The following is a 24,185-nucleotide window of genomic DNA, read 5'->3' as shown; positions in this document are numbered from 1 at the left end:
GAATATGCTAAACTGCATTTTATGGTAGAAAGATATTTCTGTTAGACTATGGATGACTTATGTGGTCTGTTATTATGATCTACCTTTCCTTCCCTTCATTAACCACAATTAACACCAACAAACATGTCAGGAGGAAGCTGGTTTATTGTTTTGTGTTCTTCATCAGCAGCAACAGCAGCAACACGAAACGTATTCATTTATTTCATAACCAAATCTCATGTGAGGTATTGTGTCTGTGTGTGGGAGGGCTGAATGGAGGGGTAAGGTTGTCTTATCAGTAGTAAATCAGACTTTTTTTCTTCTGAGTTTTCAAGTACTAGTGCAATAATGTTTGGACAGCAGCGGCTGTACTATTGACACAGACACTAATGTCTAAAATGTTAAAATAGTAGCCTAAAAAGTAAAATCCCAAGTCCTGAGCTTTTCTATCTGTATACATTTTATTACTGGACTGTTCTCAAAGAAATGATGAGAAAAGTGGAAACTGAAATGTCAGAAATGTTCCCGCAAAACTGGGTGCATCAAAATGTCAAAGAACTAGGCCAAAATCCAAATTAAATGTTGATATTTCTAATTAGGAACATGTATAATTGTGCTTCAGTTGTGCTGAATAAATGCTCTTCATGGGATGTAGTTGTAGGAGTTCTGGGTCATATAATCTGTGACAGAAGGAAACCAGTCTTTGGTGATAGCTATAAAGTATGTGAACCAAGGGTAGAAAAGCTCTGGCTGCCTTGTAGATCCCGTAATGATGATGTTCAATGCAGCATCTGTGGCGGGGTAGGCTGGTACATCAGTGACGCCCCTGGGATAGAGAAAATTCTTACACTTAATTCAAAAATATCTCAAAATACACAATGTCAAATATTTCTGCATACATATATTTGACTAACCGGACTTTCTCCATAGCTGAGTCGGTATCAATGAGACCGAGTGTGCAGACAGAGATGGACACGTTGCTCTTCTTCATAGCCAGCTCATGATGAAGAGACCCAAAAAACCCGTTCAAGGCAAATTTGGTTGAGGAATATGGCGCCACGAAAGGAGAAGTTATTTTACCTGTGAAGCATCAACAACTGTTAGAGTAGGAGAAGCGTCTTCAGTAGCTTTCTTGGAGCTTTCAAACACTGTCAGAACTGGTTACGACGGGGAGTCAAAGTCCATTTTAAACGCATTAGAGAACTGCTCTTTTGCTCAAGCCTGTGTTTAATATTGCTCTTGTAATCATCTGTTATTGTATATGATTCACAAGTTTCTATTCATTTGTCTGTACTGAATGTCAGTTGTTTGGTTTCTTTTTTATATTGCTATGTGTTGTAACTTATGTTGCCCCTTTGGCCATTTCAAATCTCTGAGCTCTGGAAGTCCAACTTTTCATCTTTTGGTCTAGTTTAGCTGTTCTCAAACTGTGTTAAGGGGCTCTGCTGAGGGGCCCAGCGCCACTGCAGAAGGGAAGGTGGGCAGGTAATGAGCAGGAAAAAATAACCAACTTGATGAATATGAATTATGCAGGTAAAATACTTTTCTTAGAGTTTGCTGATTCTAATATACTGACCTTTATTTCACTTTTCAACTTTGGTCACTTTTATTCTAACAAAGCTTCTTTCAACTGCTCCCTGAATCACAAACCACAGGGGATGGTTTTGCATATTATTGGTAATGATTAATAAAAACTTGGAAACTGTACTTCTTAAAGTACTTTTATTGCACCATGTTCATTCACTCATGAGCTGCTGTAACATGAATCAAATGGCTGAATTGCCACCTCAACATCCAGTCAAGTTCTGTAGAGTCTTGCTAATGACCTACTAATTTTATTCAGGTGTGTTGCAGCAGGGACAGTTTCAGGACAACAGCCCTCGAGGACTGGAGTTTGACAACTGTGCCCTAGGGGAATACCCAGGCATTCCCATGGTAGCCAATAGATCTAATTTCTCCTGTCATACTTGTGTGTGCCCTGAGGCCTCCTGCCAGTCTGACATGCCAGGAGAGGTCTACTTAAGAGTTCTACTTAGCAGTTCTACATAAAGCACATTGTAAATGACTGAGGTCCTCACCCTATCTCTAAGAGTGAGCCCAGACACCCTGTGAAGGATACTTTTTTCAGCCACTTGTATCTGCAAATCTTATTCTTTTGGTCGCTACCGCCAGCCCATATAAATAATTGAGCATAACACGGTAGACTGACCAGGAAATCGACAGCTTTGCTTCTGCGGTCAGCTTTGTGGTCACTTTCATGCTCTGGTGAGTATTCCTCAACTTCCTACCAAAACTTAGGCTCCTTCCCCATTAAAGATGTCCCCTCGTCCCTTACAGCAAAAAAAAGCCAACAACTAGACTATCAGTACTTGTGACTTTGACTGGCGCCCAATCCAGAAAACACTTTCCCTCTACAGATTCTCCTGCAGGTAGTTGACCCATGATACAATAGACCTTTTGGGCTTGTTTTATTTGAGCTCCACAAGAAATTATGGCCCAGCCACCTGGTGCACACAATCTCCAGAGTGGCTTATCAACTCTTGTCATCATAATACATTAAGTTAATCTTAATTACTGTATTACCATACTTATTTATCAGTTGCAGTAGAAAGTGCCTTTAAAAATGTCAATTTAATTGTAACTGGTGGGTGAAAGTATTAGGAGGTATATATGTGTACACACAATTTGTATTTGATAGTTTGTCATCATCTGCATAAAAAAGTATAAAGTATAAAAATGCTGAAGAAGTGTAAAAATAAACCTACCTAAGAGCGATGAGACAACAACCAGTGATCCTTTATTTTGCTCAAGGGAGGGCAAAGCTTTCCAGGCCATCTGAATATAGCTGAAGAAATTGACCTTCACAAAGAAACATTCATGAATCAGCATAGTCTCTCCATTTCCTGTTTTGAATGACCATCAAAATGCTCAGTTACCTTCATCAGCCATTTGGTGTGATCCACATCTCCCTTCCACATGCTGAAGGGGCTAGGCCCAATGTGATTGAGGACCAGGTAATCCAAACCTCCCAGCTTCTCCAGAGCATAATCCACCACTTTGTCAGGGTCAGCCTCATTCGCCATGTCTGCTGCTATATAAAAAGCTTTCTGGGCTCCTAAACTCAGACATTTTTCTACTACCTACAGGCCAAAATTATTAAAAATGCACATGGTTAGTTTATTGAGAGAACTACAGAATGTCTCTATTCATGACTGTCACAAAACAACACAAGTAAATGGCAATCTATGAGCAGAATTTCAACAGTTTATTACGTAAACTGACCTGCTGTAAGACTTTCTCCCTCCTTGCTGTGATAACAATTTTGGCTCCAAAGCGGGCGTAATGATACGCCATTTGTTCACCAATACCTGTACTGGCCCCAGTCACCAGTACCCTAGCCCCTTTGAGAGAATCTGAAACAAAGGTTTACCGTATTCAACATGGAATGGAATTGTTTTAATACATGAAAGGTTAATAGAAACAACAAAAATATGTTATTTCTATTAGTCAACAATAAATAGAGTGACCACAGTAACTATTGCATACATTGTTAATGTGTCTACGCATGCAGAAAAGGTTTTTAAGTGAACTTGATGACAATGAAATAGTTTAGTTTATCTAGAATCATTCTTTAGGCAGATATAAACCCTAAAAAGATAAGCTAATCTTAGTCCTCCATATATTGCTTCAGGTCAAAGGACATTTGAAACTTTTTAACCCTGAGAAATTGCAAAATGCATACTCTTCATTTGGACTAGTAAAATGCTTGGATATTGTGTTTATTTATTTCACCAGAATTTCCATGCTGTATTTTGTTTTTGAAGGTCCCATATCACTCATTTGTTGCTTTAATTCTTTGCCTGGTGCTATGAAGATTTAAATATGCTGCAGGTTTAAAAATTTTCACTCCCCATGCTGGAGAATGGAGCCATATGTCAGTACCCTTTTCCCCTCAAAGGTTTAGCTAAATGTGCTATCAACTGCATGCTCTCTCTCTCTTATTCCACTTCTTATTCCCATGAAGAGTTAGGGTTCATGAAGCAGACATTCAAACTGCATTTTTATTACTAACTAGAGATGGCACGATACCACTTTTTTATGTCCGATACCGATACCGATATCATAAATTTGGATATCTGCCGATACCGATATGAATCCGATATAGTGTGTTTTTTAATCAATAAAACGTTTTTTTAATATCTTGCTGCATTTTGTATAAGTTCATACTCAAGTTTAAATAAATAACAACACTAAAGCTATTCTGTTATACCTGTATGTAAAAAATACACTGCGCCAAAAATATTTCATAGTTCAGCAGCACTGATCAATCTAATAAACTTAAACCTACTCCATCCTCCCTATTCTGGTATTTTAAAGAGTGCTTAGCAGAAATATTAAGCAACCTAACTAATAGGGTTGCAAACTCCCAGCAAAAAAAAAAAAAATAGGGAACCACCCTCCACCTCATGATGCTTAATCGATGTAATCAAATTTAATTTGATGCAGGGGGAAAAATGCACAGAAATAAATTATTTTTCAAGAATAATTAAATAGATTCAACATCTTTCTTCAACAGAATTTCAGAATTCACAGATGGTACTTTCCCAAAGGAAAAGGTACTATAGCTTACTAGGGTATATTAAACTTAACAGTTACTATATACAGTAATGGACTTCTATATATTTTACATCAGATTAAAACTTTGGGTGTAAGAGTCAGATAATTATTTATTAAAAGCTAGACATTTTAAATGAGAATAAGAAAGAAAAAGTATGTCTTTGTGCCCCCTTTTCCCTGTTCATGCCCTATCGGCCCCCCTGGCTAAACTTTGCTAGATCCGCCCCTGCACAGTTACCAGCCGTCAGCTACGTAGAAAAGGATCCTGGTGTAGAAAGTAACATTAAATAAATTCTAACAACAGCTTATCAAGCTTAATAGTGCTGCTGTTGTTCAGCCGCTGGTTTCCTCTTTCTGGTGAGAAGTGGGCCAAAAACTAAGAAGAGAGCTGGACTCGCGACAGAAAAGCCGATCAGCTGATCATTAAGCAGTTTCAGGATTGAAGTAGCAGCAGGAGAGAGAGAGAGAGAGAGGCAGTCGCTCCATATATCTGTTGTTAAGCTTAACATGGGAACACTTTACAGACATTCAGAGATGAACTTGCACATTTGCTTTACTTCTCTCTGGGATAACTTCCTCGGAGATGAAATGCTGGTTTGGTAGCGAGGCTACAAATACACCAGCCGCTCTATCACGTGATGCATACTGCTCCGACTGCTACGGTTATGAGCCGAGTTACGCCGTGTGGCAAGTTTTGTGAGGTGCTTTTTTGATATTTAATGGATCGGATTACATTTTTTATTTCTCACCGATATCCGATCCAGTAATTTGGGTCAGTATCAGACCGATACCGATACGTAATATCAGATCGGTCCATCTCTATTACTAACCAAAGCAAACACAAGGCTTCTGAAACAAATCGTCCTGCGCTGTCGTACATTTGTGAAATATAGGCATTTAAGCTTTAAAAAAATGTGGTGTTTTATAAGGTTACAGTGTTGCAGAGTAGAGCACATGAGATATGCAAGTATACATAACACTAGTCCACTGACATGGACCGCATAATTTCATTGCTTGCGGAAAATTGACTCTACAGTATGTTCTCAAAATGTGAATAAATGCTGGATTCTCTCTTTGGTAAGCCTTGGTCACATGCAGAGAGCAGATTATTATCAATTACTCGCTCACTTTGTGCTGTTTCTAATACATTTCTTGAACAAATCATTAAATTGTTACTATTACCTTTCCAAGTTGGCAGTAATACACACCCACACCATACAACTGCCTTTTATTTGTTAATAATGTGGCATGTATTCTATTATTTCTATAATTCTAATATGAATTGTTGGTTTCATTTTTTCAGATTTTATGTATAGTTTTTTTTTAATAGCAAAGTCTGACCTGGCATTTTTACTCAGAATTCTGATATCTGCTGTTGTTTTTGTTGTTTTCTGTACATTGTTTTTTTCAAGAATGTAACTGGTAATTTAAACATTCCTGTGGTTTCTGGTTTTACAGCCCATGTTTTTGCTTTTTCAGCTTTTGATTCCATCAGTAATTCTTTGAAACCCATATTGAACATACAAATTGATTTCTTGGACTCAACTTCAGACCTTTTATCTCCTTAATCTGGCTACACCTGACCATAAAGCCTCAAATTATTGGCCCGGGTGCTTTTGAGCTTCAAAAATCAAATCAAAGTTGACTGCACATGTATTAGATGTCTATTAAAAACAGACTTCATATGTATAACAAACAATAAAAAAAAAAAAAAACAAGAAAATCCGTCATGATTTAATTCATAATAATTAGGGAAAAAATGACGTAAAATATTGTAATTATGACTATAATAGTGAGGTGTTACGAGATACTAAGTTATAACTGTGACATAACCGAGTAGGCTAGCTAGGATTCCTTCACGTGAGTCTTACCTTTTTCATGTGAAACCTTCATTTTTAAGTTAAATAAATCCGCAAGTGTGACTCTATTTAGCTGTTTTCAACTTATACATTGCAAATGCATACCACGCATATGTCTGGACCACTGTAGGTCCAACACCACCTAACACATTATTGTCTGCTGGAGAAACCTGCATGCCTGCTGCAAGTTTGCAACTAAAAACAAACAAGTACTTTCTCACAATGACAAAGAACAGAGTTTACCAGCATCAAATCTGGGTGAAGTCCATTTGGCAGCCAGGAAAGCAACACATATACTAGCTAAAATAATTTTTGTGACTGCGCCCATTATGGCAGTTTGGTAGCAGCTGATCGGAAATGCTAAGCTTTAGAAGTTTCTGCCAACTTTCACAATCGCAGTTTGAGAAAACTAAGCGCATTTTATGCAGCCCACTATTTCTCCCCTCCTTCCACTTTGTAAGGGGCGGGGGTTGGTCAGATAGGTCTGCCCTCTTTCATGGACACAAATCATTTTTTTGTTATTTTAATACTATCTATTTTAATATCTATCTAAATCTATCTATTGTTTTTTATTTATCAAAGCGCCAAAATCTTTAATTTATTTGCCTATACATTTATAGTTAAAAAAAAAATCAAGGCTGACGAATCTGCGCCTCTGAAATTACATCCGCCCTTACTTTTGAAATAGCAACTTTATTTACACAACGCTGGTGCACACGGATCATCAAGCAGGGTTGTCCTTCAGTACAGCTAACCAGCTAGTCTGATCTACGGCTCATTGTCGGAGTTCTCGTAATAAAAGCTTCTTAAAGGAGAATAGACCGCGCTGAACGATGGCGACGAGGATTTGGCCTGTTATGAAGTTAGTATTTTTATTTCAACTCCCGCGGTTCCGTATACTGTTACTGCTCTAAATGCTCTTATTGGTAATTAAGCTAACTTAGGCTAAGCTAGCTGTCAGTCATACCAGGTCATTTTCAGTTGATTTCGTTTTAGCTCCAAGTTTAAGACTTAAAATATGCTTTTCTTTATGGAGTTAAACTTGGGCTGATATACTAACTCTCTGCAATAACGGGAGCTTATGTGGGCGATTGTAAATTTCCCAACTATTAACTGCTAACTTGGCATCAAAGAATAATTTGTTGTTTACTTTGATAACAACGACGTGTGTCTGTAGTTTCAGTTTGCCCTGTTGGGAAATTGGGGTATTTCAGATTAATTGCATTACTGCATCTGTTCTTTCATTTCCAGACTGGCCACCAAGGTGACCATTGCAGGAGGAGCTGTCTATGTTGCCTATGACTCTGGTCTCTTGGGGAACAGTGAACAGGGCTCAGAGGCTCTGCGGAAGGCCAAAGCAGTAATCCCACCTGCCATGGAGGAATGGATGAAGTACTTTGGTGTGGAGGTACAAGATGCACGTTATAAACAACTAGGTCTTCCTGGATCAATGCCACTAGGCCTAATACAACAGAAAGTAAAATGGTTTTATAAATTCATTGCATTAAATAGATCAGTGCTGCAGACAGCAAATTTGATGACTCGTACCATAAATGTGTAGAAATTTCTTTTTGCTTTCTAGCCTTTCTCTTATGAGATCAGAAACGCTCTAATGCATACATAGTTACAGTACAATCATGACATCATAAACCTTTGTGAGGCATGTACTTTGATTCGTGGTAATGTATGCTGCAGACCTAACTAGCTCTGGAGCAGGTTGTGGTCTAGATTAGAGATCATCAGGTTGAAAATATAGTCAATAGCAATTCTTCAGATTCTCCTGTGCCTTAAGTCTGGTAACTGAGACTTACCAGATTTAAGACGGAGACTTTATTAAAGTAAATATCTTTTCCAGCATTACTGACCAAAGTGCTTAAAGTGCTCATGTTAATTCAAATATTTAATACTACTGGACTGGCTGTTTCTTCCCACACACACTCACACCACTCCTTTAGCTTCAACACTGCTGTTGCGTTATGCCTGTATTATTTAATCTTTTCAAATTTTTCAGATATCATAGTTGTAGCTTTGTACGATCCGCCCATGTTTCTGACTGGTCGACTGCTGCCAACATCTAACTGAATACACTCACAGCTAGATTGTTAAACTCTGGCTTGGCTTAGTCGGTAAACACCTTTGTAATTCTGCTTATCTTGGTTCTCAGTGTTATTTTAATTGAAGTCAGATAATGGAAAGATATCCAGGGAATGCTGAAACTGCTTCATAGTACAGGTCCTAGTTCTGCTGACAAACCAGTTCGGGTGATTTAAAAAAAAAAAAAAAAAAAAAACATAGAAAAGAACAAGAGTATTTATCCATTTCTTACTTGTGATTTTATTCACAAACTCCAACAAGCAAGTTTTCACTTGAAACAGTGTATAAGTGCGTCTGCTCTTCATGATTTTACTTTAAAACCTGATTTGTTTATTTATTCATTTCTTTTTTTTATTACTGTTTTGCACTGGACAGAATAGTAGTCGTATTGTCCAATTATAATAAACACTTTTCAAAATTTATTTACTTATTTAAACTTTTTATCTTTTTCTAAATCAGACCTAAGATAAATTAGACCTTACAAGGAGTGTTTTCACCTATACTAATAGAAAGTCTGTTTACCAGCTCCAATATGTTGTTAACAGAAAATAATGCACCCTATCCCTCTTGTCAGGCTCAGCTTCCAACCATACCTAAGATTGAGTTCTCTCCTGTTGACACGTGGAATTCTGGTAAGAATTCAATTATTTGTTCCTTTTTTAAAAAAGCAAGGGTAAAAATTTACTGTGGTCACAAGTTTGGCACAGACTTTCTTTTGTGTATTTCACTTGTTACATGCAGTAATAGTTTTAAAATTGTTTGGAGGCAGTAGTCTGTTTTAAAATAATTTTGGTATTGGTATTACTTTTGGTCTAGATCCTATATTGACCCTGATTTTTCACTATCTAAAACCTAAACTTCTCTTTTTTCTTTTGTTGCAGGCGTACAGTGGACGATTTCAAATCTTTCTGAGGCCCCGACAAAAGCCACTGAATACACAAGTCAGGGGCTGCAGTACTTGAAGGACCTCACAAAGTGAACATGAACTCTCTGGACAGCCTCACATTATCAGTCCTTTTGACTTTTGCACTTCTTCAAATGTTGAACCCTGCCATAAGAATGAAGCAACACACAACATCAAAGAAAACTGCTAGATTAAAAGATTAAAAGCAAGGAGGCTACTCTGCTGAATGGGTACTGTGGTTTTCTAACTGATAGTGGCCTTTGATGGGAGATGTACATAATGGGAAGGAAATTTTATTTTTAAGAAGGCAATCTTTCATTTTGTGTATACCTCAAAATTGTGTATACCAAATAGTTGCTATCGGCACTGTCCAGCAGAGAGTGTTATTCTGCCCTCACCTTGCCCAAAAAATGTTAAGAATATCTGTGTGTGTGTATATATGCAATTTCACTATTTGTGAGCAATATATCAATCTTAAAACATCTTGTCTCATCTTTAGTTTGATCTATCAAGTCATATAACATATAGTGCTCGGTCGACAAAAAGTGTAAGACCATACAAATGTGCAAAAATCTTTATTAATCATGACAATAATAATGACACAGTTCACTGTTGATTCTGCTACAACTTGAAAAGAGGGGGAGATGATTTAAAGCGTGAGGAAGAGCACACGCAGCCATTTATGATCGGTTGACTCCACTGTACACGATGCAGACACACTCCACAGCACCGCGAGCGGCGATGTTTAGTGTCAACCTTTTTTTTATCTAAATGTAAGAAAACATTACCCATTCTGCCACGTGTTATCACTTCTTCACATCCAAATAAAGTTTATAAACCTTGAGGCACTGATCAGATATGATGCATGCAGAAAAAAAAAAGCAAAGGCTGAAAAGACTGAGGCCAGTTCAGCAACTACAACACGGTAACGAAAGCGAGATGACCTCCACGTGGCAAGCGAAGAGCCTTAGCTTCCCAAACATTGATTATGCCTAATCTTAAAATAAATTTCTGATCCCAGTGGAGCTCTTCATTGAATTTTTCTTTAAGTTTAGGACTATGTTTAATCCATGAGTGGGAAACTGGCTGCTCATATTTGCAAGACTATGAGTTCCAAAGGCAGGAGTCGAGATTAGTCACTGAACAAATCGGTTGATTACAATCTTTAAATATTCATATTTTAATTAATGTACATTACTTTTTCACAAGAAGCTGGTGTGGCGTTTTAATGAGATACTCTAATAAACTGAAGTAATCACAACAGGCAACATTACAAGTAATTTTACACAAGTTTCGTAGATTAAATACTGTCATTATGTACTGTAGCTATTTTTTTTCTTTTACATGCGTGTATCTTAAAGCGAAATTCTGCCACATTTGCACTTAAGGAAACACCGTTTGGGGGAAACTATTAAAGTGTACCATTACCTAAATATGTAAACTTTATACAATAAAGTGCTCCCCACAATGTCAACAGTGAGATTATACAACCAATGATAATGTGCATTATGTTTGAAGAACTTTTTCAAACTGCATTAAGAGCACACACACATCACTAATACAAATTGATAGTTTTAAAACTTTGCTCCAGCTGTCAGTGTTGCCACTTTGAAATGAGGACCAAATAGCAGCCTCCGGGGGCAAAGATTCATTAAGAGCACAGTCAGAGAAATGGTAAGTACAGTATTGCAAAATGACAAGCCGGAAGGCACTTTATGATATCAGTGGGATCAAATTCGTATGCAAATTTAGTACTTTAATTACCAGCACAAACATGATACTTGCACTCTTGATGTTAGGATTTAGGGCCTGTGCAGAAACCTTCCTTCAAGGTCATGAGGACATGTTCAGCACGAATGGCATATGCAGCATGCAGCCACTTCACCCAGCTACGAAAGCTGCAATACTTCACGTGGTGCAAAGGTGCAGGAATATGTTGGCTTTTAAAAAGAATTGGCCTCAATTAAGATGGTTTTACAAAGCAACTTCCATTTATCTCTTCTGATATTAAGTTAATTTGATATTCTTTGATGAACACACACACACACACACACACACACACATTTGGATCTGCCCATTTCTTTTAATAACTACCTCAGTGGAAAACACCTAGTCCATAGGTGTGTGTCAACACTTATCGTCAATTTAGATAAGCCAACATAAAGTGCCCTTTGAAAGGAGATATTAAGCAGCTTCGTTAGTCACTGGAATTTAATTAAGAGGAGCACTTTTGGGGACAGACGTGAAAGTGCTGCACAAATGTTGTGCAGTGCAATCTTTGACTTTGTCCAAACTTTAAAGTTGTATTTAAAGTAGAGCAGCAACAACAAAACAAAAACTTTCTCTCTGCGAAACAGCCAAGCATAGCAGTGCTACAGTTATGCTGTGCATACAAATAAAAAAAGAAAAAAGAAATAAAAAGAGATTGCACTGACTTCTGAACAATAAAGCATGTCAGCTATTTAACCCTGTCTAGGCTTTGAATAACAGATTGTAGCAATGAGTGGAACAGTAGCAGGTGGAGAGATGTCGGGGAATTAGATAAAAGTGTCCACTATCTCTAGGTGGTTTTGACAAGGTCATAGACATGAATATGAAAGTCATCGTCATATTTGATGTAGTAGACAGAGGGCTTGGCCGGGACCTGGTAGATGACCAGGCCTGTTCTTTTCACACCCTTGTCAGTAACGTACTCCACTTGTTTCCCAACGAGACTCTCCGTCTCTTCTCCTGGCTTCCTGTCTGCAGGCAACAGGTGCTTGTTTTCTGTGGAGAGAGGTTAATCATTACAACACCAAGATTATAATTACAGAAGAGATGAAGAGTAAAATAAAATCCTGCTGCTGGTGAAAGCTGTTGATAAAAAGAAAAAAAATAATGGTGTCATTGTCATAATTTTCACAAATTAAAAAAAACTTACTTTGTTTTTATACTTGGCTTTTTATACTCGTACTATAAAGGTCAAAGCATTTTGCATAAAGATCTCTCTATTTGCATTAAATTTCACTTGAAGTTAATGTGAGTACCTATCTCTGCCAAATCAGATGTGGAAATTTCTTCACATGCTGGAAATGGTCGTTTAATGATACTATTGATTCAATCCTTGGGCTTTATTTACACAGCATGGCAGCTATATTAGGTATCTGTAATACTCAAATTTAACTCAAAATACTTTATTTTAACGGAAATAAAGTAGGCAAGTGCTGCTCACTTCCCTCAAAATGCGTCATTCTGCCAGAGTGCTTCTGTAAGTAAATAATAATGGATTGCATTTATATAGCGCTTTAAAATTCCACTATTCATTCACTCTCACATTCACACACTGGTGTGTAAAATTGGCCCAGTTTAACTCATTTCTAATGCCATAGGACAAAAATGTTTACAACTCTGAAAAGTCTTGTATAAAACATGCCTCCATTGAACAGAAATTAGCAATACCTGCTTCAGGCAGAATCCTGAGGTCTCCTTCAGCATAGTCGTCCCACAGCTGGTACATATAAAGAACGGGGTCCTTTTCATAAGTAATATAATACCAGTTGGTCATAACTGGTGCTTTGGAGAGGACCATGCCTCTCCATTCATTCTTCTCTCCATCTTCCTTTTCAAATAAATGCTCCACCGCTTTGCCAACCAACTCCTCCGCCCCTGGAGGTGTCTTGACTTTATTGTTTACTGTGGAGACAGAAGCATGAAAGAGGACAATACGGACCCAGCTGTAACTCCAGAATCTGAAGTATGAACTGATCAAGGCAGACGCTGACTTACCAACTTTTTCTGACAACACTTGTAGGTTGGACACTCTCTCATCCTTGAACAGCTCAATGCCATAGACGCAGTCAAAGCCATCGTATTTCACCATGAAGAGGGAAGGATTTACACAAACTCTGTCAAGTACTGTGCCCTTCCATTTGCTCTGATTCCCCCTCTCACGCCAGTTATGCTGAATGCGGACTCCCAGAATGTAGTTGGGGTCTGGGGTTACTGCGTCACTCAGTTCCCCGCTGCTCCGTTTTCTGGTAGAAACAAGATGAAGATGCAAGTCAGTGAGCCTGAGCCTTACACACAGGTCCAACAACCTAACCTAATTTGCGCTTTTAAAAATGCTCCCGAGTCAAAATACAGTATGACCTTTGTCACATTTGTCAGCTGTTTGTTCATTTCTGTGGCTTCCACGTGATTAAAACACTTGGGGGGGGGGTTCTTGCAGTGACTTCTTTGTGACAACGACGGCACAATGTGACATCAAATACATACAGCAGACGCAGATCGACATACCTGCCCCTTTTCTTGGACATGCCTCCAGAAATGCAAAGGTTACTAATTAAGAGAAAGACAGGACAATTAGTTTGGCTGCCAAACTGACAAGCACATGTATGATGATTATACATTAAGAGATGCCACACACATATATTTATGAAACAGATGCTGCCTGTTCAACAGACTGACAAGTCCTGGAGCCAATGAATTTGCATGATGGAATAACTTCCTGGGTATTTATTCACACAACATTACCATAGAGGTCACTGTATACTAAGACAAGACTGTGTGTGTTATAGCTGACAGCAAGCCTCCCCTCATATTAGGATCACAAAGTCTTAACAAAACCGACTGACAACTTTGAGAAAAGCCGTTTCACTGCTATGTGCGAAATTACAGGATTTAATGTTAGAAGGTTACAGTGTGGTGCAAAGGACTCACCAAGTTACACATAAAAGCTGACTGGCAAGGCCATTAGACCCTTTACGTCACATGTACCCTACCTGTCCTGGACTAAAGCCAGCACACCGCCTCGGTAGGTTATCGGAAACAGTCTTAGCTCTACCTCAATGCAGATGTTACTGTAGGTAAGTGTAGGCGGACACATACATCCAGCACACTCTTCGGTGTCTCTAATGGCAGCTAGCAAACACAGCTAAAAACTGTGTGTTTACAGCCTTGTTCTCTACGTGGAACATATTTTCATTACCTTTAAGCAGATTTCATATCAGCATTGTTCAGTTCGTCTGGCAGAGAAATGTTGCCACACACCAACCCGCCTATGTAAAATCTCGCGAAACCTGTGGGAAAGGGAAAGGAGGGGAGAGAAGACTCTATATCCCGTCAAGCCGTGAGTCACCAGAGCCGTAGAGAAGAATGAGAGCAGGGCGCGGGGAGTGATGGGAAATTATGTTTTGGTGTCCGCGAAACTGACTTTTTTTTTTTTTTTTACACAAAACATAAACAGTTAACGACAGTGATTCGTGAACACTGTCAGCTCGTGTGTTTTAGAAATATGAGAAATAAAGCGGTTAAGTCTTTAGTACACGGGCAAGATGACAAGATAGCTACACAACACAGCCAACAAGCAGGAAAAATGAGGTCAGAATTTTCTATGACGCAGGAGTTGCCTATGGTTTCAATTAAAGAGACAGACGGTATTTGTTTTAGTTTTTTGGCGTCACTGTTTGAGCTGTGAGAGCATTTAGTTTGTAAAATTAAAATATTACTCTAAAACATGGAAATTTAAAGCTTACAACAATACTTTATAACAATAAGGAAGTTGTTTTTATTAGATGGACTTAAAATATTGTAAAAATAAATGTACCGGCTTAGAATTAGGAGTTAATAGGTGTGGACAAATATTAGACACATGACAAGGACACTTACATAGTGTGACCTTCATGTTTTGGGCTGCCTTAATCATCTGAATCAATCTTATCAATCTTAATCTTATTTTAACAGATGCACAGAGCCAGTAACATATATTCAGTATGATGTTATATGAGCTTTGCAGTGTTTCCCATAAAGCCATTACTAGTTGCTCTCCCCCTAAAGGTATGTTAGAGTACTGCAGTTGTTGTTGGGGGTTTTTTGGTTTGTTTATTTGATTTTTCAATATATTTTTTAAAAGTCAGTCAAGCATAATTTCAAAAACACATTTTAAAAAGTAAAAACTGGAGGTTAATTTAAAAAAAAATAGTATCCAATAAAATATTCTAGAGAGGAACAAATATAGTCAGGCTCAGTGTGGAGTGAGTTTTCAGTATTTAATGGCAGAGACAAAAATGTTATATGATTGAAATGCAGCAGTTATGAAGATGACAGTGTTGGAGGCCTTCTTTTTTTGTAATACCTAAAAAAAATAATAAAACAAACAAACAAACAACTGGAACAGGATGCAGCTGCCTCCCTGTGACTGAGAATGACAAAGATATTCAGTGAGGCTCAATGAGCTTGTGCTTCTTGCTAAATATTTTAACTCTTCCGTGAGGTATCATTATACTAGTGTCACTGCATGATGAGGAAAATGATTTGCATGAATTGAGTGTTTCAATATTTAGTGTAATGTTCGGTACGCCATCCAGCTTTTTCAAAATAAATAAATAAAATCACAATGTACAATAACTCTCGAGCAAAAGTATTTTATTTTAGATTGTGTTCTTATTTGAAACACATTGAAGTGCACCAACAGCAAAGAAGAAGAGAAAAGCATGCATGAACCTTTCCTAACCCATCTGAAAGGCACACCTAAAGCAAAAGGGTATCTGTGATGAGTGCAGAATTACAAAAATCATGGCTACAGCACCATAATCCAGTCAAGCGTTGCGACACATTATCAGTTAGTCTAACTGGCCTAATTGTCATTCAACACCCTTTGAATCCATGCCCGGAAAGAAGATATACGTGTATAGACATCGGGGGTTTGGGGATCTCCACATCGCCTCCCAGAGAAAGAGATAACACCCGCTGCATCTCCATCGCACACGAGCGGTCCACCTGAGTCTCCCTTGAAGAGAAATGATAAAGTACACTTAAGAACACTTACGCTTTGTTTAAAATACAGGTTTTTCAGGTTTTCCCAGTACTCAGACACTTTAATCTCTTACTGAGCAGAAGCCTTGAAGGCTGTGGGATCCCACACCGCAAACCATCGACTGTGTGATGGGAACTTGTCCCCATCTCCTTTTGCATATCATGTGTGGCAGAGTGGTGACGTTGACTTCCTGAAGCGTTTTTGGTAAGGTGTTGTTATCGCCTATATCGCCCCAGCCTGCTGTGATGCACTGGCTGATTTGATTCAGCCTGCCAGGTTTCAGAGAGATCACCTGAACTGCTTGAGACACTTGGGCCCTCCGGTTCAGCTGAGAAGGAGATCAACAACAGGAAAAATACTTTAAAAAGCTGAACGGTGTTAGTATTTGCATAACCTTAACATCATAAGTTATGTTTCTGTGCAAATTAGAAATGATCATGTTGGCAGACAGCTGTTGTTCTCACCTTGAGGAGCATGATATCATTTTTGTGTCCATCATAGCCTGGATGCGGAAAAGATTTGACCACAAGGAATTGCTGCTTCGTTGGCTCAGTACCTGTCAGGGAATCAACTCCCAGCACGACTGTGGGTATTCTACAAATTGCAGCAACATTTATTATGTTATCAAGAATCCAAAGTTAATAATTTTTCTTCCATAACGAAGAAACCTATTATGATATTGAGAAAAATTGATAGAGGGGTTTTTTTGTCAGTTCTGCAAATGCTGCCGATTAAAGCAAACACTGAATTCGTACCCACGTGTCTCACAATGTGCTGCTGTGAGTACAAAGTCCTCTCTCACTAGTGCTCCTCCACACAAATGGCGACCTTGAAGTTGCACTGAGGCCATGTAGGGGAGTGAGTGGGGGGCAGCGTCTCGGCCTCCAATAATCCGAGAACCGTCAGCTCCTGAAACACAAACTAAGACGTCATTTGTTTATAGCAATCCAGGACAATATGTAATTAGCAGTAGGATAGGTAGCAAATAAAAATATGCACAGTGTTTGTCAGATTTTAGATTCTTTTTTATCATAAAGACATGAAAGCTTACCACTGAGGACAAACAGCAGAAGGAAGAATCTGGCTACCATGGTCACTGGTGAAATCCGCACTAAAGTTTAGGGAAGCAAATGTCTCTTTTCATGTTCTTTTGTATTGCTTAAGTGTGTTTGCTAACATGCTGTAAGGTGTCTTGTAAAGGTCTCGGTAAAAATTACAAAACAAGGTTTCATAATTGATGTTAACGGGCAGTGGTATTTAAGCTGTAACACAATGCTCAGGAAGTTTAGTTGTTCATAATTGTTCCTCCCTAATTCTAGTTTGCAGTTAACTACAAGTACTAGAGGTGGACGGATCGATTCAAGTATCGACAGCATCGATACCAACACTAGTATTGGTATCAAAATTCAGCATGTAGCCCGCTGAACTCTGTTAATTATTTCTTTGGAAAAAATAAACCTCAAACATGCACTGTGAAAAATGTCCAAATCTTTTTTGTGTGCGTTAGAGAAAGAAAAATGTAGATTCCAGGTCTCCAAAAACCCAGTTTTAAAACACATGAAAAGCTCAAAGGTGTGTTTTGTTGTGTTAACTAGTTATTGTGGAAAGTAAAAAATCACACTTATATAGAGATGATTAAAATGTGTTCAGAATTTGCAAATTGAGAATTCATCTCATTAATCAACTTCAGCAATACTGGCTCTGTATTTACTTGTTATCAGATCGATACTAAAATTTGTAGTGTGGCACAGCACTACTGTGAATGAGGGAAAGTGTGAATGTTGGACATTTTTGTTGGAATGTCCAGGCAATGTTAAATGACAAGATATACGTGTTCAAATAGCATCAATTAACACACAACTTCAGATTTTTTATTTCTATATGATAATATTCATGATTAAACAATAAGAACAAGTACTCTGATGTTGTCTGAGTTTTTGTGCAAAGTATCGGTATCTGATCAGTGTCGTCAATACCACCCTGAATTTTACTTGGTATCGGATCGGAAAGGAAATCAGTGGTATCACACATCACTAATAAGTCTGTGTTTGCGTGTTTGTAGTTACGGGTAATATGGGATACTTACACTTCCCCTTTTGTGTGTTGAAAAGAGTGCTCTTAAGAAACGCTGTGATTTTGTATAGCACAATATACCACACCCCAAGAATACTTCTGCTTTAACCTAAAACTGGGTTTCTTGCTGCATGCATAAGATTTTAAATTTTAAATGCATGCACCCGAAAAACTGTAGGAAACTGATTAATGCACTTCCTGTGATTTTGCATTTATAGAATCAGAAATGCGGTGTTTGAGAAATGGCAGGAAGAGAGAATATCCCTTTAGTAACAGTAACAACATGTTTGTGGTGAGCTCAACTGAACACCAACAAAAAGTCCTTTATTGTTGGTTCATTAAAAAATAAAAAATAAAGCTCCAAATCAAAATTGAACTTTGAGAAAACTTAATAAATACAGCAACTCTAAGTATGGTTTTATTTTTGCATCTTGTTAAACAGCAGACAGCTGAGAAAAAACAAGACACTTAACTGTCACGTGTATTCTGACAGTGCCTTTGAAGACATTACATCAGGGTAATTCATTTTTTTCTGCTGAAAGAAGCGACACCATGTGTCTACACTGGTCCAAAAAATTAACAGGAATACTTTTTAATCAGAGCATCATGCCACTTACACTTCTGGGATATTGATCTGGTCAGTTAAGTAACAGAGGGGTTTTTTTTTAGTCAGTTTCAGCTGCTTTGGTGTTAATTACAATAACAACAGGTGCACTAGAGGTGGCAACAATGAGACAATTCCCAAAACAGGAATAGTTTTACAGCTGATTCGCATTTTTTCCTTCCTCATCTTTTTAATTTTGCATGCGTCTTGGGTCAGTATGTATATGGATCTCTGATTCATGAAGTGAATCAGATATTCTATCAGACTGTACTGTCTGTGTAATGTGAACTGGGTACTAATTGCACTGGTAACTGTACCATAAATATTACAACACACCATAGCCTCAGTTAGACTTTGTGCCTCACAAGCCACCGTAAACTCACAGATAAGCTTTTAAGTAATAAGCAAGCTGTATCTATTCATCAGTAAGTCTGTTTGACAGGCAGAAATTTGGGCTGGTGATAATGAAAATGACGTACTGCACTGGTGCAAATGTGTTTAAGAACTGCTTTTGCACTCAAAAAAATAATTCATTGGATGAACGTAATTTTATCTTGCCACTTATATTCCATCTAAACAAATCATGTTATATTAATCCATCTTAGTTGTGTTGTGTCAACACGATATATGTGTGTAGGTTTAACATAATATTAACATTAACATTCAATTAATTTGACTTTTGTTCAATCAACATGTTTGTACCACATTAGTCTAATTAGATTTATTTAAATTCATCTTATATTGTTTAAACACTTTGGCACATCAAAAGTCAGTCTTGTTACATAAACTAGTAAAATTCCCAGCAAAATGGTTAGCCTTTTTTTGTAGTGTAGGAGTCTCACGTTGAGCCTTTTATAGAGCAGTTTCCTTTTGGCAAGTATGATTATCATCTGTCATTTTTTGCCTTTTGACCACTTCCTTTGCTACGTGTATTTTAGCATATTTGAAACTTGTGTTATCTTTGCATGGTCTTGCTTATCATAAGTACAGTGCATCATCAGTCAGCAACACACTGCTTTGCACACAGAAATAAAATTCTTCACAAAAGCCTTTCACATTATTTTACAAATTATTTATCCTTTTTGCTGATAGCAACCTGCAGTCATTTGATGTATTTTTCAACAAGTCTCACATTTATCTGCTGAGGAATCCCCGACCATTCTACTTTTGGCAGATCTCCCAAGGTTTCTCACATTTATGGTCTTCTGGCATGGATCTTGATCTTCAGTTCACCCCACAGATTTTAAAGTCAGGGCGTTGTGCAGGCCAGTCAGCAACATTCCTTTTGGTATTCTGGAGGCAGTTCTTTATGGGCTCAAATTGTGGTCATAAATATTTTGTACTTATAAATCAGTTTTGTACTTGTAAATCAGGATTTGTATGTGTAAAAAGAATTTGTGTGTGTGCAAAAAAGATTTGTGTGTGGACTTAGCCGAAAAATACGTGTGAAACTCTGCAAGTTACAAGTACGAATTTTGACCCTACTTTTCTTCCTTTCATCTGATTGGCCAATGTCATGTCAATCACAAATTTAACTATCCAATCAGAGAACAGATGGGTTTGGCTATTGGAGGGGTGCTTTATGGAGCTTCAGGTCCTTGAAGGACCCCATTTGTACTGACATTAGATTACACACAGGTGCACTCTATTTAGTCATTAGCACTCATCAGGCAATGTCTATGGGCAACTGACTGCACTCAGACCAAAGGGGGCTAAATAATTATGCACACCCCACTTTTCAGTTATTTATTTGTAAAAAAAATTGTTTGGAATCATGTATGATTTTTGTTCCACTTCTCACGTTTACGCCACTTTGTGTTGGTCTTTCAAGCAGAATTCCAATAAAATTGATTCATGTTTGTGGCTGTAATGTGACAAAATGTGGAAAAGTTCAAGGGGGCCGAATACTTTTGCAAGCCACTGTAGATGGACCCTGAGGGGACTCACCTAGTTTTAAGTCCAGGTGTCTTCCCTGCTCCCTCTGTTACACCAGCTCCCCTCACGAGCTGCATTCAGAATACCTGGTTTAATTTAGGGGTCTGGACAGTAGGCCTCAATGGTCAATTTGGACCTCCTCAGCTTTACTGCTGCTAAATTCCTTTAATAAAATTTCCTGCAATGAAAGTCTAAATTATGGACAGTCCCCTTTTAACCCTTTGTGAAATGGTCAAGGTAAAAATCTGAGTATTAACTCATTTTTTGTAAATCACTCTTACGGGTTACTCAAGCCCTGTATCGTAACCAACCATTGCCAAAAAGATACCAAAAAGATACAGAACCAATTTGTAAGTTTACAGTTTGGGCAACGGTTCAGCCTCTGGAATCTCTGCTGGAATATCCAACGGTGAACTTCTGAGATCCAATCTTCTGAACTGCTCATCTCAAAGAAGACAAAGGGAAGAACAAAGGATGTTCCTGGGCGCTCTCCTTTATACTCTGCCAAGTGCCCATTTTCCATCTCTCCTCGTATCTAAACATTCAGTCATGTTGTTTACATAATATCATCCGAAGTATAGCCACACCCTTATCATCCGTCTCCACTCCACTCTCACTCATTTCCCCCCTTCCACAAACATGATCCTATTTTTCAAGGCTGTTTTTTACACATCCTCTCAGTTAGGCCTGTCTTGGAATCATTATTATATTTTCTTATGTATTATATTGGTTAAACTTAAACACACTTATATTTAGTATACTTGATTATGATTCTGATCTGTTCTGATCTGTTCTGCTTATCCTTCCGGGATAAGAAGTTGCACAAATCTCTGAAAATCAGATAAAAGAAACCACAGCTTCGAGCTTCAGGCGTGACATAATTTAATCATTCCTCCTGACAGATGACAGTGTAAAAGAACATCTTGACTCAGTTTGACATTTCACGCAACCTTTGTGAAGTATGTCAGTAAGTGATACTCTAATTGAAAAGTGAAGTATTGCAGTTATCTCACTCACTGTAAGTACTGTGTGCTGTGGGTTGGAAAATAGAAGCAAGAGCTGGGGTGGGAGGGGAGAGAGGTTCACCCTGCAAAGGTTTCCAGTGTGTTGTAGGGCTAACACAGAGAGACAGAAAACCATTCCCTTTTAAAACCCCATTTAATATCACCTATTAATATCACACTAATTGTGTCAATCAACATCATTTCATTACGATCACAAGCATATCTTTGAATTGTGGGAGAAAATACAAACTGCACAGAATCCCCAGCCAACCAGGAAGTTTGAATCCCGAACCTTCATTCAGTGAGGAAACGGTTCTAACCACTGCACCACCCTGATCTCAGCCCAAGCACTACAGAGGCAACTATGCTAAAACAGCTTGTCAAACACTGCCCCCTAATGGTGACGATTTATTAAGTTTGGTTAAAACTAATTTCTTTTTCTGGAGAATGTTTTTGATCTAAGAAAGGAAGAGCGATATCTGTGTAGATGTTTGAGACATTTGGATAGTCATTCATGTCATAGTTGTTAAAGGAAAAAACACCAAACTGCTGACTTGTCACACATCAGGGGACCACCAGAAGCACCCTGTGAGGAGGAAATATAATTTAATTTATTCCATTTTTATGAAGTTAGATCACATTTTAAATGAAAACATTAAAATGTTACCTGACATATTCCTTTCTTTGCTTCAAGCAGTTCTCATCCTGTCTCTTCCATGTATCGTAGATTAATATGGAATAACTTAAACTTCAGCTTAGTAAGACTCGGTACCTCATATATTACCATGAGCATTATCTCAAAATGCTGTGATGATCATACTTTGTCCATCAAGTTAAAAAAAGAAAGGAAAGAAAGAAAAACTTTATTGAACAGTAGATGGTGCTATTGTAATATTTTGTATAACATACGTTATACGTATGTATAACGTAGTACCGTACGTAGTACGGAAGTGCGCGTACTTCAAGTGTGCGGTCTCTTAATTGGGACACAGCCAATGACTGTATAAAGGATGGATGACCGGACAGCACTTAATGAGGTCACATCCAGCGGATGTGTGGGTGGGAGCGTACTGCACAGATTCTGGGTCCAACAATGCAACATGACAGCCTCCACAAGCGGGATATTTTTTTTGCTACATTTTTGCACACTGAGAGGAAGTGCTGTGGCGTCATCCATCCTTTATACAGTCATTGGCCCGAACGCATTTGTCACATGCGCGTCAGAGGCTTAGCAATAAAATCTGGGCTGACGTTGAGGATAAGTTTGATTTAATTCCCTTAAACAACATCCAAAAACTCCACAAGATGATTTTCAAAGCCCTCTGCAAAAAGTGGGTAAGTGCAGAATAGTTCTGCTATTCATGCAATTAAATATGTCAGCTGTAGACAACATAATTGGTCAAGTTTTCATAAAGGAAGCACTCAGACTATCCAAGAGACCAAGTCGTATATGTCGGTTTTTTTCATCTGTAGGCCGACTGTTTTGCCCCTGTCTGTGCTGCATACAGCATTCCAACACAGTTGACATGGAAGCTCAAATCAGTGTGCCAGCTTTTATTTCAGAGCCTGAAGAAAATGTAATGCCCGGAAATGTGACAAATACAGAAGAAAAAAGTCATAATCATACTTGTAACGCTTGTATTGACAGGAAAAACATTTTAATACAAAATCAGAAAACAACAGAAATCGATGAACCTGGAACTCCAATAGAAAAGAAAGAAAATAGAGAAAGATGCAGATTTAGTTTGGAAATTGGTATGGAAGTCCTGGTTAAGCGAGTGGTTAAAAAAAAAAATCAGGTGAAGTCATCAGTCGGGAAGAAGTTGAGGCAATTTAGAAGAGGCTTACCAACAAAATCTGGGCTGGAATCGAAGATAATTTTGATGAAATTCTGGAGTCCGACAACCTCTATAACATGATTTTCAAATCCCTTTGTAAAAAGTGGAAAAATGCAAAAACAGTGTTGCTAATGATGAAATTAAATCTCCCACTCATCGACAACGCAATTGTTGTAAGTTTCATAGAGGAAGCAGCCAAACTACCCGAGAAACCAAGTCGCATATGTCAGTTTTTCTCATCTGTAGGACGACAGTTTCTGTAATGTAGGTGTAACCGAGGACAAGGGATGAGTAAACGGGGCAAAGAAATAAATTGATCATTTATTTATTACATGAGTTAGACATACAAATTCCCAGTCATTTCCAGACAGGACTTACAACACATCCTGCTGATATCCCAGCTGCACATGAGACTTACCACACAAACTGTGCGAAAATAACAACACTGCAACCCGTCACACCCCGCTTAGCGACACTGCAATCGT

At 38.2% G+C, this 24,185-nt stretch overlaps 4 protein-coding genes across 5 annotated transcripts; 1 reads left to right on the top strand and 3 right to left on the bottom strand.

Moving 5' to 3' along the window:
* Nucleotides 1–126: 126 nt before the first annotated feature.
* On the bottom strand, nucleotides 127–6,900 carry hsd11b1la (hydroxysteroid (11-beta) dehydrogenase 1-like a). The gene is made up of 6 exons (XM_084922307.1): nucleotides 6,699–6,900; nucleotides 3,262–3,392; nucleotides 2,916–3,119; nucleotides 2,745–2,838; nucleotides 894–1,059; nucleotides 127–805 (listed from the first exon to the last, which is right to left on the bottom strand). The coding sequence occupies exons 1-6, from the start codon at nucleotides 6,781–6,783 to the stop codon at nucleotides 622–624; spliced, it is 864 nt and encodes a 287-aa protein (XP_084778433.1). The 5' UTR covers nucleotides 6,784–6,900; the 3' UTR covers nucleotides 127–621.
* Nucleotides 6,901–7,147: 247 nt separating this feature from the next.
* micos13 (mitochondrial contact site and cristae organizing system subunit 13) lies at nucleotides 7,148–9,935 on the top strand. The gene is made up of 4 exons (XM_084921893.1): nucleotides 7,148–7,317; nucleotides 7,707–7,863; nucleotides 9,124–9,181; nucleotides 9,431–9,935. Exons 1-4 carry the CDS (start codon nucleotides 7,289–7,291, stop codon nucleotides 9,526–9,528), a joined length of 342 nt encoding a protein of 113 aa, XP_084778019.1. The 5' UTR covers nucleotides 7,148–7,288; the 3' UTR covers nucleotides 9,529–9,935.
* Nucleotides 9,936–10,012: 77 nt separating this feature from the next.
* On the bottom strand, nucleotides 10,013–14,588 carry LOC146361770 (spindlin-1-like). 2 transcript variants are annotated; one of them, XM_084921891.1, is made up of 5 exons: nucleotides 14,420–14,588; nucleotides 13,729–13,770; nucleotides 13,219–13,466; nucleotides 12,892–13,125; nucleotides 10,013–12,219 (listed from the first exon to the last, which is right to left on the bottom strand). In XM_084921891.1, the coding sequence occupies exons 2-5, from the start codon at nucleotides 13,746–13,748 to the stop codon at nucleotides 12,014–12,016; spliced, it is 708 nt and encodes a 235-aa protein (XP_084778017.1). In that variant the 5' UTR covers nucleotides 13,749–13,770; nucleotides 14,420–14,588; the 3' UTR covers nucleotides 10,013–12,013. The 2 variants fall into 2 exon arrangements, with proteins under 2 accessions (XP_084778017.1, XP_084778018.1); XM_084921892.1 differs by lacking the exon at nucleotides 14,420–14,588 and adding an exon at nucleotides 14,152–14,397.
* A 1,257-nt stretch (nucleotides 14,589–15,845) lies between these two features.
* LOC146361769 (serine protease 57-like) lies at nucleotides 15,846–17,581 on the bottom strand. The gene is made up of 5 exons (XM_084921890.1): nucleotides 17,298–17,581; nucleotides 17,002–17,155; nucleotides 16,711–16,840; nucleotides 16,320–16,574; nucleotides 15,846–16,219 (listed from the first exon to the last, which is right to left on the bottom strand). Exons 1-5 carry the CDS (start codon nucleotides 17,335–17,337, stop codon nucleotides 16,067–16,069), a joined length of 732 nt encoding a protein of 243 aa, XP_084778016.1. The 5' UTR covers nucleotides 17,338–17,581; the 3' UTR covers nucleotides 15,846–16,066.
* Nucleotides 17,582–24,185: the final 6,604 nt, after the last annotated feature.

Source organism: Perissodus microlepis, chromosome 23 (assembly GCF_051167445.1).
Source record: "Perissodus microlepis isolate ML-2025 ecotype Zambia chromosome 23, ASM5116744v1, whole genome shotgun sequence".
NCBI classification, from domain to species: Eukaryota; Metazoa; Chordata; class Actinopteri; order Cichliformes; family Cichlidae; genus Perissodus; species Perissodus microlepis.
This window is presented reverse-complemented; position numbering and strand designations above follow the sequence as displayed.

Coding starts and splice junctions, on each gene's coding strand:
- hsd11b1la (XM_084922307.1), bottom strand. CDS start 6,783: ATGGGCGCAGTCACAAAAATTATTTTAGCTAGTATATGTGTTGCTTTC. Junction 3,393..6,698: donor TTCACCCAGATTTGATGCTG/GTAAACTCTGTT, acceptor CCTTTGTTTCAG/ATTCTCTCAAAGGGGCTAGG. Junction 2,839..2,915: donor ACACCAAATGGCTGATGAAG/GTAACTGAGCAT, acceptor TTCTTTGTGAAG/GTCAATTTCTTCAGCTATAT.
- micos13 (XM_084921893.1), top strand. CDS start 7,289: ATGGCGACGAGGATTTGGCCTGTTATGAA. Junction 7,864..9,123: donor TGAAGTACTTTGGTGTGGAG/GTACAAGATGCA, acceptor CCCTCTTGTCAG/GCTCAGCTTCCAACCATACC. Junction 9,182..9,430: donor TGTTGACACGTGGAATTCTG/GTAAGAATTCAA, acceptor CTTTTGTTGCAG/GCGTACAGTGGACGATTTCA.
- LOC146361770 (XM_084921891.1), bottom strand. CDS start 13,748: ATGTCCAAGAAAAGGGGCAG. Junction 13,467..13,728: donor ATGTCCAAGAAAAGGGGCAG/GTATGTCGATCT, acceptor TGTTTCTACCAG/AAAACGGAGCAGCGGGGAAC. Junction 12,220..12,891: donor CAGGATTCTGCCTGAAGCAG/GTATTGCTAATT, acceptor CTCTCTCCACAG/AAAACAAGCACCTGTTGCCT.
- LOC146361769 (XM_084921890.1), bottom strand. CDS start 17,337: ATGGTAGCCAGATTCTTCCTTCTGCTGTTTGTCCTCAGTG. Junction 17,156..17,297: donor TCTGCTGTTTGTCCTCAGTG/GTAAGCTTTCAT, acceptor TTTGTGTTTCAG/GAGCTGACGGTTCTCGGATT. Junction 16,575..16,710: donor ATGATATCATGCTCCTCAAG/GTGAGAACAACA, acceptor TCTCCTTCTCAG/CTGAACCGGAGGGCCCAAGT.